General features: G+C 36.1%; 1 protein-coding gene across 18 annotated transcripts in view; it reads right to left on the bottom strand.

The window, feature by feature from the left end:
* ROBO2 (roundabout guidance receptor 2) overlaps positions 1-18021 on the bottom strand; it is a 1626757-nt gene that overhangs the window by 510136 nt on the left and 1098600 nt on the right. For all 18 annotated transcript variants that reach the window (XM_073891915.1, XM_073891920.1, XM_073891943.1 and 15 more), the window contains one exon: positions 4991-5317. In XM_073891915.1, coding sequence (XP_073748016.1) covers positions 4991-5317 — 327 coding nt within the window. The remainder of the gene's footprint in view (positions 1-4990; positions 5318-18021) is intronic.

The following is an 18021-nucleotide window of genomic DNA, read 5'->3' as shown; positions in this document are numbered from 1 at the left end:
AAGAAAGAAAGAAAAGGAAAGAAGAAAAAGAAAAAGAAAAAAATCATTCCCCAGTCATGGAATTCAATCTATTTCTAGTTCCCCAATTAAATTATGAATCACATCTGTCCACCTTTTTGTAGTTTCATCAAAAGCCAATTTTTGAATATTTCACCATTTTATTTTATTTTTATCAAAGCAAAATCAAATCACAGCCAATATGAAAAGTTTTTGTGTTTTGCTTTAGAAGGAAAGCAAAAAAAAAAAAAAAAATAGATCGGTTTCTCTATGACCCCTGACCTTTGAACCACAACCTCCTTGCCACTAAAGCGTTCAGCACCTTATTTAATCTCTCCTCTCTACACTGGTATAGTGCTGAGAAAAGGAAACAGAAAACATAATCTGGGGACTTCATCAATTTTTCATGAATTTTCATTTAGGCCAGAACCCCCTCTTACCCTGGTCGATAGATCAAGCTGCTGTCATATATTTACCACCTGGGGCTACAGCTGCTATCTCTAGGGGCTGCCACTGACTCACGCTGTATCACAGGCAGCCACGAAATGTGGAAGGACCCCTGTGCTCCTTCCGCTCCAAACACAGGGAGAACTGGTGTTCAAACTGAAATCCTATCTGCCCCAGCTACTCCTCTGCTCTCTTGGTGGTCTCATCGGAAAACTGCATATTAACTTTTTCGGTGCCAGGTGCTTTGCTGGGGACCCTGCAATTCTGTTTTCTAATATGTAAAAATTGCTCTCACCTAAAAACCTTTCTTGAGTTCAAGTGATTTGAAAGGTACTTTCTGACTATTTTTCTTTTCAAACCACGAGGGAAAAAGCAAATATGAGATAAGTGATTCAACACTCCATATCAATGGTTGCTCTTGAATATTTTTTCCCTCCACTGTATTATTCTGTTACATAAAACTGATGTTTGTATTAAAGGAAAACAAAAAAGAGACCATGTACAGTATGGTAAAGAACAGGCTTCTTTCTCAACAACCTGTCAAGACAGACGGTTATCAATACAATTGTACATTTCATCTGACAGCAGAAACCAAGATTTTTGAAATGAAAATGAAAACCAAGGTGAAGCGAAGAGAGTCCAAAAATGCCCATATTTTTTATCAATAATCATATTTCACAATAAAAGTTGTAACAAGTTTGTTTGCTACTTATCCATACACTCTTAATTACCTAGATACTGGAGATCAGTAATTCTCAACTGATTTTGACCCCCCCAGGGGATATTTGGCAGTGTCCAGAAATATTTTTAGTTGTCACAACTGCGGTTGGGGGTCTTTTTGGCAGCTCCTGGGCAAAGGCCAGAGATGCAGCTAAACATCCTACAATGCACAGCACAGCCCCACAAAAAAGAGATATCCAACCCCAAATGGCCATAGCGCAGAGACCTGGATAGCTTGCTCTAGTTTGCTCACACTCCATTCAGGGCTAAATTCTTAGGAGAATGGCAGCATTTGCCACTCCAATTCCACCACTTACTCCTTCTTCAGCTGCCATGCTCTCTTTCCATTCCTAAAGTCCACAGAGTACTTCTTATTTAACCATCATGTGGCCTTGGCATTGCAAAACACTTTTTCTTTCTTAAAATTGTTTCCTTGTTCTTCATGTCACTTCACTCCCCATTGGCCATCACTCTGATACCTCCTCAAAGCCTCCTCAACCAGTACTTCTTTCCTTTGCTCACCCTTAAATATTGGGGTTCGAAGACACGGGAGTGATCTCAGCCCTTATTAACCACTCCTGGCACAGAGCCTGCCTGGGCAATCATCTCTACTTTATCTACTCCCACCACTTTATCCTCCATGTCATAAAGACAAGTTCCCTTTTCAATGGAACATGAGATATTTTTACCTTGATGTCTCATAGGCATGTTAAATAATACAGTCAAAGCTGACTTCACTGTCCTGTTCCTATTGCAGTTATTTCTCCTATGCCTGCCATCCCTATGGGGGTAGCACTATATACCTACTCACTCAGCGGAAAACAAAAAACAAAACAAAAAAATCGAACACTGGGAATCATCCATTATGCCCTAAGTCCCTAAACTGACCATAAAGTGATATGATTTATAATTTCTAAATCTGATTCAAACTATTCCCTTCTTTCAATCTCCATGTTAGTTTCAATTCAAAATCGAATATATACGCCTTTCATTTGACAGCTTCTTAACTCCTCTCTACTTCAATCACCATCCCCTTAACCTGGTCTTCAATTCTCTTTCAAAGACTCCTTTTATGTAACAAAAAAATCTACTTTTCCAACTTATGTTGCCCACCTACCTTATATCAAGCTACCTACGGTTCTCCAAATACACAGTGCCATTAGACTTCCATTCTTTCCTTTACTGGATGAAACAGTGACATGTCATGATTGAGCTTTTATGCTGAGTGTTCTAAATTATGAAAGCCAAACATTGATCTAATCTATAGCTACTCTTCTATCATTTATAAAAAATACATACTTTAGTAACAAATAATACTGAAAAAGCACAATGCTTTGACCCAAATTTCCATATTAATACATTTTATGAAACACATAAGGAAAGAGAGATGACTGATGATCTAATGCGAAAGAGATGAGTAGCATATAAATGGGTATTATTTGATCTGGTGTTGCCTCAAATGGCATGAACTGTTGACACGGCATTAGAAGAAAGAATTTTATTCACTAGCTAAATCCAATTTAGAAGCTTTCTTGTTTTCCTCTCTAGGTCAAAAGTATTTTTAGCATTTCTCAAAGCTCATTGATTTAAAAATAAAAAGTGCTACTGTCACATTACACAAGAAAAAAATCATGGTTTAAAATTTTCCTCCTAAAACAGCTTGAATAATTATTAATGATGCAATTAGGAAAGAGCAATCTTCAGATTAAATAAAAATATAAGATGTGTGTGTGCTGGGAAGAATTTTTAAAAAGCTAAGGTTCAGGGGGAAAAAAATGTTTGTAGCTGCCCGACAATAAAATGACTAACCAATTTAGGTAAATTTTAATATTAGGAAGAAAAGGGAGTTGAGAATTAAAAATATATATTTGCTGCTGAGTAGATAAAATAATAAAGTTTCGATTAAAAAATTTTAATTGTTATTTATGTGATCAGCCAAATTTCATTTAGAGTGTTTTCCTGAATATGGCACAATTACCTAAAACTAAAAATTAGAAGAATCAGGATTTGGTTTTCAAATCCCCATTAATTTACTGCCTGACTCTTCATCACTTAACCATCATGGGTTTCATTTTATCTATAAAATGGGAGAATAATGCCTGTTATATTTACTATAAAGGGATTTGGTAGGGGTGGAGATCAATGGAATTTGACATTGAAATATTTCAATATGTTTGAATTCCAGGAATAAGATATTTCAAAATAAAAATAGAAGACTTAGGAATATTTATTCTTGAGGTTTTGTGTGCATATTTCAAATCTCACTAAACTGCATTTAAATTGACTGCTTTTTTGAACTAAGATATAAAAATGAAATTACCTGGTGCCTGTGTACAAAATTGCCTTGCTAGCTAAGGTTCTAATTTTAGTATATGTGCTGCCGAAGCGAGCACGTTAGCTAAGGTTCTAATGCTCCTATCTCAAAGTACTTCACAAAACAAATTTGGGTTTTAGGATTCTTCTAGTCTTTTCCTACTGGATTTACACACTTCAAGCATTAGTAGGTTTTAGATTTCCTGGTACAAACTATAAATCAAAAGACCAGATACTTGAGAACAAAAGCTTTCATTGAGGTAGCTGAAGAAATAGTATGACTTTGTTTACTAAAAGATGGTTTCATAAATTGCTGAGAATTGCAATACACATGTACACAAGTTTTATAATGCAGTGTGATACCATGTAGCCTGTGAGTACAAGGATCAAGTTTAATTACAGACATGAGACCACAAGCTATCATTTAGCACTCACCTTCCAGCTATATAAATAAGACTTATGCATCTTGAAGTAACTCAGTCTTCTTACCTATGAAGACCTGGTACAACCCGAAAACTGAAAAGTACAACTTTTTTTATGCCCAATTGTTACCATCTTATTAATGATCAATTCCACATAAAATCTTTCCGCAGAATAAATAATATCAAAAGTTTAAGGTACTGTTTAAATTATGACATCAAATCCTTATCTATAAACCAAAAAAAAATCTGTCATATATTTTGTTTTGGAAAATGATGCATGAAGTTATGAAATCAATGTTCAAACAGATGCAAAACACTGATATCTTGATTTACTAGTGCTATTTGGGTTGTCTGATGAATACATAAATGTATTTTTTTTAATGCCAAAGGCAGGGCAAGCCCTTAACTATTGCTGATTACCAAGACTGAGCAAGACCCTTTCATGGATGAACATTTTGTGCCCACAAATATCAGATCTCTTCTTTGATGAGTTTTATTGATAGAAAAAAATAAATAAATATAGTTGCTGTTATTGCTCCTATATTCTCCCCCATATGCCTATAGTAATGAATCCTGAATTCAGACCGGAAGTAAAAGAGCTAATATAACCTAAGGAGTATATTCTTTTTAAAGTTGTTTGATAAAAATCAGATTTAGAAATATATGTATACTATAATATATACAACAGTTATATATAAATAGATAACAGAAATAGGTAGAATATTGAATTTATGCCCCATATTTGATGCCATGTTACATGTCAACTTTTCATTTTAACATAGCTGACTTTAATATTTGACTATATCTCTTATCAACAATTTGAATTTTAAATATGACCAGCACCATTGTCACTTGGCTTTAATGTAAAAACATAATTTCCACCTTGCTTCAAGAAAAGTAAATTTATTGCAACACCATGGCTTGACATTATTTTGACCAGCTTTCTTTGGAGAAGGCAAAGTAAAATTATGCATGGCATGTTGATTGTTTTCTTCTTTAGGTATAAAGTACCCACGGGGACAAATCAAAGCTTACTAAAAATAAATCAAAGTAAAAATGTGTGCTATTTATGAGATTCATTATTTACTTACATGCCACTTCCAGAGATGCATTTCGACTCACTGCTTCACCGAGATAGTTCCTTGCAACACAGATGTAGCTTCCTTCATCAGGTTTGCTTCTGCGCCCATGTACAATGCGCAAGAAAAATAAGGATCCGCTGGGCAGAAGCATCCTATGAGACCGGGGATCATCCTTGTCAGTCTCCACCCGCTCACCATCCTTGTACCACTCAATGGTGGGCGTTGGCCGGCCCTCTGCCTTACAGTTCAAAGTGGTGGGCTCTCCCTTAGAGACAATGACATCTGAAGGGTGCTCCACAATCCGTGGGGGGAAGTCTTCCTGGCGAAGACGAGATCCTACAAAACAGGACACAATGAAGACAAGCGTTAACATTTTCTTATCTCTAGCTTTTGTTTCTCTTCGGTTCACTTTGGTGAAATTAAACTCTTCAATTATTCAAAATGCACTTACTACTATTTTATTTATGCTTTATACTTTTGTTCTTTATGCATCTCCTAAGTCATCCCAATTCCTTTGTGGAATGTGATAATATAGCAAAAAATTAATAGGTTAATTCTAATGAGTTAGGTTTAAATGTTCCATGAATCGTGGCTAGGAAAAGTAAAAGAGAGTATGAGATTTTCTTTTGGGTACTAAAATGAGCAAGATTAATCTCCTGCCCTCGAAGTGATTACTATCTACTGGGGGACAAAGCCAAGTGGGCAAGTACCCAGAATACACAATGCAGTCTATCATGCTGGCATTGTGTCATCAGACTTCACATAAAAAGAGACGCTCAAACTAGGTACAAATATTAACTCAATTTAACAGATGAGGAAGCAGGTTAGAAAATGACATCAGTTGCCCAGAAATGTGGAGGCAATAAGCAGTTGAGGCAGGATTTGAATCCAGGGACATCTGACTGAAGAATTCAAGTATAAATCATTATGTTAAAATAAAATAAATAAATGTTGCTTGGAGATTCAAGAAATGCATTATAGGAAGAAAGTGGGGAAAAAATGTTAACTCTAACTAGAGTATAATGAGGCCTCCCCTGAAAAGGCATCATTTAATTGAGAGGTAAAGAATAAAACTATGTGGGGGCGCCTGGGTGGCTCAGATGGCTAAGCGTCTGCCTTTGGCTCAGGTCATGATCCCAGGAGCAGGGAGCCCGCTTCTCCCCCTGCTCATGTTCTCTCTCTCTCTCTGTATCTCTGTGTCCCGAATGAATAAAAAAAAAAAAAAAAACCTAAAAAATAAAAAGAATAAAACTATGTAAATAGAGGGAAAAAGACATTCAAATTGAAGAAACAACCTGAGATCATGAGAGTACATGCATAATACGTTTCATAATCAGGGAGCAAGTTGATATGACAGGTGGAGGTGAAAGGTCTTGTCTTGGGAACTGAGACAAACAGTTTTTAAATACCACACTAAGGATTGTGATCTTCATTCTATATGGCTAACAGATTTTGAGAGGGCAGTGATATGACTGTCAGTACTAGAAAGGTATTTTTGGTGTGCAGTGTAAAAGATAAAGAGCAATGGAGGCAAAAGGACAGTTGAGAGTTATTAATTGTTCCAGAGAACAATAAAAAGAACCTGACTTTGAGAAATGATGCTGAAGGTAGAAAAAAAAAAAAAACAGAGAAAGATACAAGGCATAGCATAAAATAACACTTGACAGAATTTGGTATATCACCATATAGTAAGGAAGAGTGACCAATGACTTCCATGTGAGTGAAATGAAAGTGGGGCTATTAAAGGGCAGAAAAAAATAGGAAGAGAAGGAGTTGTTGGTATTTTAAGGTGAAGAATCTGCATAATGTGTCATTTTGAACATTTTTAGTTTATAGGGTATCACAGGCCATTATTTGTGAAAGGGTCTTAGCAGCTCCTGCACATAAATCTAAAGGAGATGATGAGAGAAATAACCATGTTTGAGGACATAAAGAGAGTCCAGATACAAGCTTTAACATTTTCTTTTTTCTTTTTTTTTAAATTTTTTATTGTTATGTTAATCACCATACATTACATCATTAGTTTTTGATGTAGTGTTCCATGATTCATTGTTTGTGTATAACACCCAGTGCTCCATGCAGAGCGTGCCCTCTTTAATACCCATCACCAGGCTAACCCATCCTCCCACGCCCTCTCCTCTAGAACCCTCAGTTTGTTTTTCAGAGTCCATCATCTCTCATGGTTCGTCTCTCCCTCCGATTTCCCCCCTTCATTCTTCCCCTCCTGCTATCTTCTTCTTTTTTTTTCTTAACATATATTGCATTGTTTCAGAGGTACTGATCTGTGATTCAACACTCCTACACAATTCACAGCACTCACCATAGCATATATCCTCCCCAGTGTCTATCACCCAGCCACCCCATCCTTCCCACCCACCCCAGGCAACCCTCAGTTTGTTTCCTGAGATTAAGAATTCCTCATATCAGTGAGGTCATATAATACATGTCTTTCTCTGATTGACTTATTTCACTCATCATAACACTCGCTAGTTCCATCCACATCGTTGCAAATGGCAAGATCTCATTCCTTTTGATGGCTGCATAATATTCCATTGTATATATATACCACATCTTCTTTATCCATTCATCTGTCGATGGACATCTTGGCTCTTTCCACAGTTTGGCTATTGTAAACATTGCTGCTATAAACATCAGGGTGCACATACCCCTTCGGATCCCTACATTTGTATCTTTGGGGTAAATACCCAGTAGTGCAATTGCTGGATCATATGGTAGCTCTATTTTCAACTTTTTGAGGAACCTCCATACTGTTTTCCAGAGTGGTTGCACCAGCTTGCATTCCCACCAACAGGGTAGGAGGGTTCCCCTTTCTCCGCATCCCTGCCAACATCTGTCATTTTCTGACAATAGTTTTAACTTAACCAGCCATTCTGACTGGTGTGAGGTGGTATCTCATTGAGGTTTTGATTTGGATTTCCCTGATGCCGAGCAACGTTGAGCACTTTTTCATGTGTCTGTTGGCCATTTGGATGTCTTCCTTGGAAAAATGTCTGTTCATGTCTTCTGCCCATTTCTTGATTGGATTAGTTGTTCTTTGGGTGTTGGCTTTAACATTCTCTATCCAATCATCTAATAGAACCACATTTCAGCTCAATAAATAGAAGTAATATTTATTCCTCAACGTTATTTCACTTTATTTTCACTATTAATTAAAAATGCATATTTTAATTTAATCAACGATATTTAATTTGGTAGTGAATGAAACTTTTCTGAGGAAGCTTAATTTTAAAGGTTGTTGAATATCAACTTTTTAATTTAATTTTTTTTGATAATTTGTTATCTCATCACATCCAAGAAGGAACTTACACATTGCAAGTGTTGGGGACCTAAAGCCAAAGAGTAATTTAAAGTACTCAGGTTGGAATATTTTTTAAAAGTCCTGAAGAAACCCAAAGCATTTAAATATGAATGGTTAACCACATTGTGCATCAAAATAATAAAGAAGGTATACACTGAAAGTACTGGGTCCCTAAAGCAAATGAGGAATTTAAAGAATATAAACAGTAAGATTTACTTTTTAAAGAAATGAACAAAAAAGATCTCAAAGTATTTAAAAGTGAATGGCTAATCACAGTTTGCAAATCAGTAACACATTCCTAAATATAATGGTCTGGACTTAGAGCCATAGAATATGATCCTAAAATGGAACAAGAGTTTAATCTCACTTTTCATGTAACAGGCATACAGGCTATAATCACCTTGTTTAGATATCTTTCTTGTTCTTCTCTAATTTCCCACATGCACTTATCTACAGCTCCTCTATGTCAAAGTTGCTCTATTATTAAAACTAAGCAAGTCAATCATCCATGTTATTGGAGTGCTATTTACTTTATCAAATAGTTCCCCACCTTCTTAGGGAGTTGGCCCAGAGAAGGCCTGCAGAGGACCTGAAATACACTAATATTTATTAAATAAATATAAAATAATTGGCTTATAAAAGGAAAAAAGGCAAAATATCTAAACTGCTTAGCAATAAAATCTGGAATCCAGCATGTCCAGAATTTTACCCATTTAAACACTATAACATATGTAAATCTTTTCTAGTATTGTCTCATTTGGATATTCTTCTAATCATTTTATTCTCACTCTTATAAAAACTTCAAAAGGACATCTACAGTCTAAATGTAAAAGGTAAAACTATCAATTAGAAGAAATCATAGGAGCAAATTTCCATGACCTTGAGTTAAGCAAAACCTTCTTGGGCACCAAAAGCATACACCACAAATGAAACAATAGATAAATTAGATTCATTGGGTTTAAATATTTGTGCTTGAAAAAAAATAATCAAAAGAATGAAAAGACAACCCACAGAATCAGAAAAAAAAAATTTGCAAGTTATATATCTGATAGGGGTCTTATATCTGGAAAATATAAAGAACTCTTATAGCTCAATAAAAATACAAATAACCGAATTTTAAAATGAGCAAAGGATTTGAATAAACATTTATGCAAAAAAGCCAGACAAATGGCAAGTAAGCACATGAAAAGATTCTAGACATTATTAGTTACTAGGGAAACGCAAATCAAAATCTCAGTGAGATACATTTCACGGAAGAAGGACAATACTCAAAAAAGGTAAAATAGTAAGTATTTTGGGGGGTATGTGGAAAATTTGAGAGCCTCATACATTGCTGGTGAGAATGTAAAATGGTGCAGGTGCAACCACTTTGGAAAATATTCTGGGTTTTCTTGACATGTTTTGGAATTAACATATAACCCAGTAATTCAACAGCTAGGTATATATACTCAAGAAAAAGTAAACCTTTTAGCCACACAAAAACTTGTACCTGAATGTAATGTAATGTTCATGACAGCATTATTCATAATAACAAAAAAAGGGAAAGAACTCAAATGTCCATCAACTGATGAACAGATGAATACATGTCATATATCCACATAATGGAATATTACTCAGCAGTAAGAAAAAAAATGAAGTACTTATATACACTATGGCATGGATGAACCTTGAAAACATTATACTAAGTGGAAGAAGTTAATCACAAAGGGCTGCATATTGTATACCATTTATATGAAATGTCCAGGAGAGAGAATGTAGGTTTGCCATTACCTAGGGTGAGCGATATGGATCAGATGTGAAGAGGTCTAGGGTATCTTTAGCAGGTGATGAATATATTCTAAAATTGATTATGGTGATGGTTGCACAACTCCATGAAAATAATAAAAACTATTATATTGCACACGATAAATGGGTGAATTGTGTAGCATATGAATTAAATCTCACTAAAGTCATGGGTAAGGCACTGTGAACAAATATAAGGAGTAAGAACTCGTGTTCACTCATACCAACAGCTAGGTTATTTTCTTCATTTATAACTCTTGGTTTTAAATATAATCAACAGGTCAGCAATAGCCAATAGGGCATTAAATAAAGCTGAATGTCTCACTATATAGATATATAAACAGAGATAGACATGGAGATATACAGAGATCCATCTAAATTTTAAGATGTTATTAAAAGTGAGGGGGTTAATTCTGAACTCCCTTAAATTCAGACATTACACAATATAGCAGTGACCTTAAGATGGATAAGCTTTGAGTAGGTTATGAATTCTTTAAAATTGTATAACAATGGGTATTCTTGTGTGGGCAGGACAGGAGAAACGTGAGGGGGGTATAGCTTTCATCACATTTGTGAAGAGGTCTGGGTCTTTAAAATTAGGAAGGACCACTAAACTACTAGGTATTCTACATTATTGGGTCAAGCAACCCCATTATTTCATTAAAACAAGACAAAACAAAAACAAAGACAGCTGAGTGATCAGCTAAACTCATTGGCAATTCAAAACTGAACGGTAGAATGAGAGACAATGGACTCTGAAAAACAAACTGAGGGTTCTAGAGGGGAGGAGGGTGGGGGGATGGGCTAGCTTGGTGATGGGTATTAAGGAGGGCACATTCTGCGTGGAGCACTGGGTGTTATGCACAAACAATGAATCATGGAACCCTACATCAAAAACTAATGATGTAATGTATGGTGATTAAAATAACAATAAAAAATTTAAAAAAAACCTGAACGGTAGAGGGGGCTGTACATTACATGAAGTACCCTGAAACTGTTTAACCAAGACCTTTGATATCCAAAGGCATCCTGGAACTACAGGACCCCCAGCCCAACTCCAGACCTAGCCAATCAAAATCTGCATTTTAACAAGACCCACCCCCACCCGCCCCCCAGGGATGCCTATACACATAAAGTTTGAGAAGCAGCGCTCTAATCAATTTTTGTATGGCCCTCAGCTAAGAATGTTTTTACATTTTTGTGTTTTTAGAAGACAGAGGATGAGGTCTAAATGCTGGAAATAACTGCTGATACTTTACAGAAAAAGTTTGCCAATCCTGCTTTAGAGTACCTGTTCATCACTTTCCACTAATAACTCTAGCTTTTTCAGTTATATTTCTTTTATATAGGATCATAAAACTGTTAACTCCAGATTTCAGAAGGAAAAAAAACAAACAAACAAAACTGACTGCAGTGTTAATATTGCTCATGTAATTATTCAGGATCCTTATATGAACAGATAGTATAAACAAAACATAAGATATATCTGCGAGTCTAACATTATTTGTGGCTGATAGCAAGTCTAGACATCTTTGTATATCTCAAATTAATTGGGCAACCACGTAGTCAAGTTTTAATTGAAAGCATTTTATCCAACTGTCCTTATCTATTATAAAAAAAGAAAACAATGTAACTTAGTCATGGGGTCTTAAAGATGAACATCCAAATTTTGATTGTTACTAACCAAGAAAGTAAGCTATAAAATAGTCAAGTGATCTGTTCATAATTAAATAGCTAAAAGAAGCAGAGTTAGAATTTAGGACCTTTAATCTGAAATGTGCAGGCTTCTTAAAAACTGTATGTAAGAGTAAGTAAAGAATGCACATTACAACTACCCTGATTCCAAAACCTTCTAAGGATGACTGCAATAAAATGAATCAGATGGATGCCTCCAGTCATAATACAACATCTTCTTTGTTTTTCAAAGTGCGAGTCTCAGCCTATCTGCATCAGGTTACCTGGAATATTTCCTTAAAATGCAATTCTTGGTCCCCATAATGAACAGGAAGCATCAGAAGTTACAAGCAGAAGGAGTCTAAGACGCTCACTTTTGGCATGCTTACCAGGAGAAGGTCATGCCCTCGGACTTGGGCTAGACCTAGTCTAGAAGGTCATGCACTTAGACCTGGCTAGATATAAGCATTCCACAGAAACATCAAATTAGTCAGTTACATGCAGAAGCATCTTTGAATAAGGTTCTAAGCACCCAAATTTACATAATGGATTATTTCTGCTTCTCAGAGCCACTCAAACAATGATTTTGAAATGATTTTTGGTAAAATAATAAAAAAAAACAAACTGAGTAGTTTATTAGCTCTTCAAATTTTAGAGGGTTGGAGAAGTATAAAATCATAATTCATAAATATAAATTTAGCTTTACTTAGTCAATAACCACTTATTTTCAGTGAGTGCTAGAGTAACTTTTGTTTTCAGAAGTGACTTCAATTTCATAATATAGTAAAAGAGGATAAAGCATCTAAAAGAACATTTATTGATTTCATTTCATGTGTTTGAAAGAAAACTGCTCCTGCCTCATTATTCACTTGAAATATAGTATTTCCTTGAACTAAGCCTTACTTTTCACTCATATACTAGATACTCATATCTAGTCAAGTTAAACAACACACTTAAACTTTTCTGAATTTTTTAAAGGGCAGAAGAAATTCTTGGCAAATATACTCCCTCCAATGAAATTTCTATGTAGTATCATTTTCCCCCTAAAAATCCACACAATATTATGTCCTAGTTCATAATAATTATTTTTTTTTGCTTTCATTTTTTGTTTTTTGTGGGGGTTTTGTGTGTGTGTGCAAAAACGTGCCTTTATTAAAGCACAGGGATAGCACCCTTGGGCAGAAAGATCTGCACTGTGACTGTGAGGAGCGATTGATTATATACTTCTATACGTTTAAGTTGCAGGGATAGAGATAAAGGAAGTCTCTAAAGAGACTTTCATAAGTTACAAGAAGTCTTACAGGATCCTGGAGGTCTGGCTATTGTAAAGCTAAGGTTGCTTTTGGCCTCTAGCAAAGCATTAATGTTAACATTAAGACAGTTGTGAATATTTTCCCCCAAAAAATCCTAATAAAATTAAGCCAGCAAGATTCTCTGTGATTACTCAAATTCTGAATGTGATCAGAGATACCTCCTGAAGTTTTCCCTCCCCTAGAGAGGTACATAGTGCTTCATGAATAAATGAAGGCTTCATGACCCATCACAATAAGGAGGCAGCATTGTGGTAGGAAGAAAGGATATGGGTATTAACCAGCAAATATTTATGCCTTACTTTTACCAGGTACAAATCAGAATACAAATGACTCAACAGTCAGTTTAGATGATGAAAAGAAACCCTACATAGACTACAGGACATGGAGTAAGCATTGTTTATCTTATTTTTTCTCTTCTATAAATGGAAGGTTTTTCCCTCGAATTTCCCCCTTAAAACCCTAATCACATTGACAAGAGTTGATTTCTTCTGAGATCTTTCTTGCATTAATGTTTTTCTACTAATGTTTTTCAGGCTGATCCCTTTATACTAGATTTCAAAATAACTAAAGTTGTTGCTGCTTTCTATTTTGCCAAAATAAATCCTATCAAAATTTTCTCCATGGAAAGAAACATATCTCAATGCCACTGTAAATGCCATCCACACTGATTAGTGAGCTAACATAATTTTTAATGAAATTGAATTGATCACTCTAGCAAGTCTGTCCTTAAAATTTTTCTATCATTTTTTCTTTTTCTTCAAGGAGTAGGAAGGGGCAGAGGGAGAGAGAGAATGTCAAGCAGGCTCCATGCCCAGCACAGAGCCCAACGCAGGGCTCCATCTCAGGACCCTGAGATCATGACCTGAGCCAAAATCAAGAGGCAGATGGCTTAACTGACTGAGCCACCCAGGTGCCCCACAACTTTTCTATCTTTGGATTCTTCAGGATAACTAAATTCCAGTGTACTTCCTTTACTTTTTTCCCCCCTAGGAGTTCTATATATGATAGGATGTGGTGAGAAAGTCGATATTTGGGAAACACGAAGACTGTTTTATCCATTCAAACCTTACTGAACCTTTCTCAGGAGACGATCTGATTTGGCAATGAATTAAATAAACTTAGAAGGTTCTCATTCCTGCTAGAAGCACAACAGTGCCATGTTAAAAATAAGTTTAAATTAGAAACTACATTAAAATTGAGCCCTAGAAGCACTGATTTTATTATAAAATTTCTATACGGCTTTTCAATGTCATAAAACTAAAGGGCTAAGTGTGTGAAAGGGAAGGGACAGGTATACAAGATGTTTCTTGTCAAACTTAACAGGCAGCCTTGATTCTGAAAGTTTCAGTGGTGCAATATGGTATCCAGCAGCATCCCTATTAGCCAGTCTTCTAGTTCTAACAGGAAGAAGCCTGAGCCACCAAAGACCCTCCTGTCCCAAATCCCCACTTTACAGATGAGAAGAAAAATAGAAATAGAGAACAAAACAACAGAAATTTTTACCCAAACTGAGACTAGAAGAACATATTTGCCTTAGCTGTGAGTCCAAGCACTATTTTGAGGATGAGTTTTCCTTCCCTACGATACCTCTTTCTTACTCATTTTTTGGGAAGTTTAAAACAGAAATTTCCAAGCACTAGATCGCAATTTTAGTTTTGGTTTGGTTTGATTAATTTGTTTTTCTCCCCTGTGTCACTGTATGATTAGGTATATGACCTGAAGCAAGTTACCTAAACTTTCTTATAATATTATTTCTTTATCCTAAAATTGAGGCAACTGGAAGAGTAAACTGCTATAAATTCACTGTTTTGGGCGCCCCACAGCATGATAATGGCTGTCACATCATAATGGATGTAACTAAAAGAGAAGACAACAGGTAGCAGGTTTAAATTTACTAGCACAAAGCAAATTTTTAAAGATACATAATATAGATTAATGCTCATAGTTTTCATAAAAGGATAGACTAGAAAGTTTGCCTTGATAGGTCTGTGTCTACTAGCAAAAGAAATGGTTATCAAATGCTTTCTTAGAGAACTCTCCAAAACTTAACAATGATTTAAAAGATTTTGTTTACGGGGTGCCTGGGTGGCTCAGTCGTTAAGCATCTGCCTTCAGCTCAGGTCATGATCCCAGGGTCCTGGGATAGAACCCGGCATCGGGCTCCCTGCTCAGCGGGAAGCCTGCTTCTCCCTCTCCCACTCCCACCCCTTGTGTTCCTGCTCTCGCTTTGTCTCTCTCTGTCAAATAAATAAATAAAATATTTATAAATAAATAAATAAATAAATAAATAAATAAATAAAAGATTTTGTTTACAAATTAGCTCAGGGAACCCTTGGACTTTATTCTTACATTTCTAAGAAATTTATTTACATTGCAAATAAATGGTTCCATAAATCATTTTAATCAAAGACCAACTGATAATACATGGATATTTATCTTAAAAGTAAATAGTTTATCAGTTATTTAAAATGCAACCTTAGCCAAAGATATTTAACATTTCTTTCCTTATTCAGGGTAAGGAGGTTGCTACTTTAGGAAAAAACAACTAAGGCAGATTTCATAAAACTTTTTCTCTGAATTTCCCAATTGTATTTCAGGCCTTTGTTTAAGTACTCTTAACAGAAATTGCTGAAAACATTAAAACTGTAACACATTTTCCCTCATTTTATCCTCCACCACCTCATGTTATTTAGTGACTTCATTATGTAAGTTTTAATTGCTTTCTATTATACATTTTCTGGCTGCCTACCTTCCATGCACTAGGCCGCTAACCTCACCTGAGCAGGTGGATCTAGACAATAGAGCCAGCGTCCAGAGGAAGACATGATTGTTTGGGTAAGTTAGAACCAATAGCTAGCTGAAAGAAATCGAAGCCAAGAGTAGACACATGAGGATATCTATATAACATTGAAGAGAAATTTTGAAACCACAAATCTGAAAGGTTACTAGCAAATTATTTTAGGAGTGATTTCCTCTTGAGAAATAACAAATTAATTTCCTACTTTATAAGTTCATTTTCCAACAATTCAGCGAGGAGCCAATGCACTAACCTGGACATGCATCCAATACTATTTCAAATCAATTTGCTACACCTTACCATGGTTGAAGACATTCTTTAAAGAGTGATTTGCCACCAAATCAGAGTTTTCATGGGTTATGCAGATTTGCCTTACAATGACAAAAGCAATCTTTAGTCCAGGAAGATATCCTTGAAATTTAGCTTCTTATTGTCATATTGATAACATTTCAATGTGGTTTCAAAATTGCATTTGGCTTTATAAAAGAAAGATGATGCAATGGGACAATCTCCAAACTCATTAAATTGTTTAACGATGTTTAATTTCCTAAAAACCTCAAAGTGTATTTAGTGGAGACTATTAACTAGTTTCCAAAAAAAAAAAAAAAATGGCATTCTTTTTATGTAAACTCCCAATGGAGTGATAACATTTAACCTTATACTCCTATTTCCTAAGCAATATATTTTGAAAATTCCATAGCAATGGCCTTAATCTTTGTAACTATAGATTCCAAAGACCCCAGTGTCAGCTTCACAAAACAGCATTCCTACCAGCACTGATACTTCACACGTGCACTGAGCTTTGTTAAATATTTAGTCTCTGCTAAATCTGTGTAGAACTCTTGATATATGTTCTTCTAACCTAAATATTTTATTATCAACTTAAATTGAGATTCAGTGACCTAGCCAAAATGACAAACAAACTTCCTTTACTATATACTAAGGACTTTTTTAAAAATAGAGTTGAAAATATTAGTACAATTCAGAAAGTTTCTTAAGAGAATAATTGCTAAAACATTACCCAAAAAATTTTGACCGTCACGATCCAAATATATTAGCTGCATTATGCCTAAGTAATGCACACAATGACTGATTTGAGCCTTGTTCACTTCCTATCGACATTCAACAACAGTTGACCCTTGAACAAATCGGGGAGGGGGTTGGAGGCTCCAACACTCAGACTGTTTCAACCCCACAGTCAAAATCTACAAATCCATGTATAACTTTTGATTCCCCAAAGCTTCCTGTTCAGCAAAAGCCTTACCAATCACATAAACAGTCAATGAACACATATTTGTATGTTGTATGTATTTTATATTGTATTCTTATAAGAAAGTAAGGTAGTGAAAAGAAAAGATTATTAAGAAAATCTTAAGGAAAATACATTTACAATGAGTCTGTCTCTTGCATCAACAATGTTGGGCAGAACAGACCCTGAGATGCCCTTTTTCCAGCCTCTGACTACCCTCCAACCTCTTTTCCAGCCACAACCTTCAGAACCATCTTCTCAGCTATCCTCTGCCTCCACGACCAGCCAACACTGTTTCTTGTGTTTTGTTTTTGTTTTGTTTGTTGGTTGAGCTTAGCACCTTATTGCTGACCAACCATGAGCTCCCATATTTGTCAGAATTATTCCACTGAGATTAGGGCCACAGACAACCCCCAGGTCAACATGTATCCACAGGTCTCCTACACTTACCTCTGTCTGGATTTCTGTTTTAACCACAAGTGGCTCAGGAGAACAAGTGCCATTTTGGGGAGTTGGCCAAGGGAAGCCCAAGGGTGCCAAGTGTCTCTTGAAGATGCAAAACCAGCCCAGCAGCTGTGCTCTCCTCTACGAAGTGCAAAAGCTGTCCCAGTGTGAGGGGGTGAAACCCAGGATGCCATGGGAGCCACAGTGGTCCTAAGAAGAAACTGAACCAAGCCCTTCTGGATCTGCATGCCCTGAGTTCCGCCTTACAGACCCCCAGTCTCTGTAACTTCCCGGAGAGTCACTTCCTGGTTGAGGGAGTAAAACTCATCAGGAAGATGGTGACCACCTGACTAACCACCACAGGCTGGCTGGCAGGCCCCGACACTGGGCTGGGGGTAGCTCGTCCAAAGACTCATTCTCAAGCATGAATAGGAGCCTCCAGAAGCCAGTGGCTCCTGAGCA

Source organism: Callorhinus ursinus, unplaced genomic scaffold, assembly GCF_003265705.2.
Source record: "Callorhinus ursinus isolate GAN/ISIS: 27379988/994484 unplaced genomic scaffold, GSC_fseal_2.0 scaffold1, whole genome shotgun sequence".
Lineage (NCBI taxonomy): Eukaryota > Metazoa > Chordata > Mammalia > Carnivora > Otariidae > Callorhinus > Callorhinus ursinus.
This window is presented reverse-complemented; position numbering and strand designations above follow the sequence as displayed.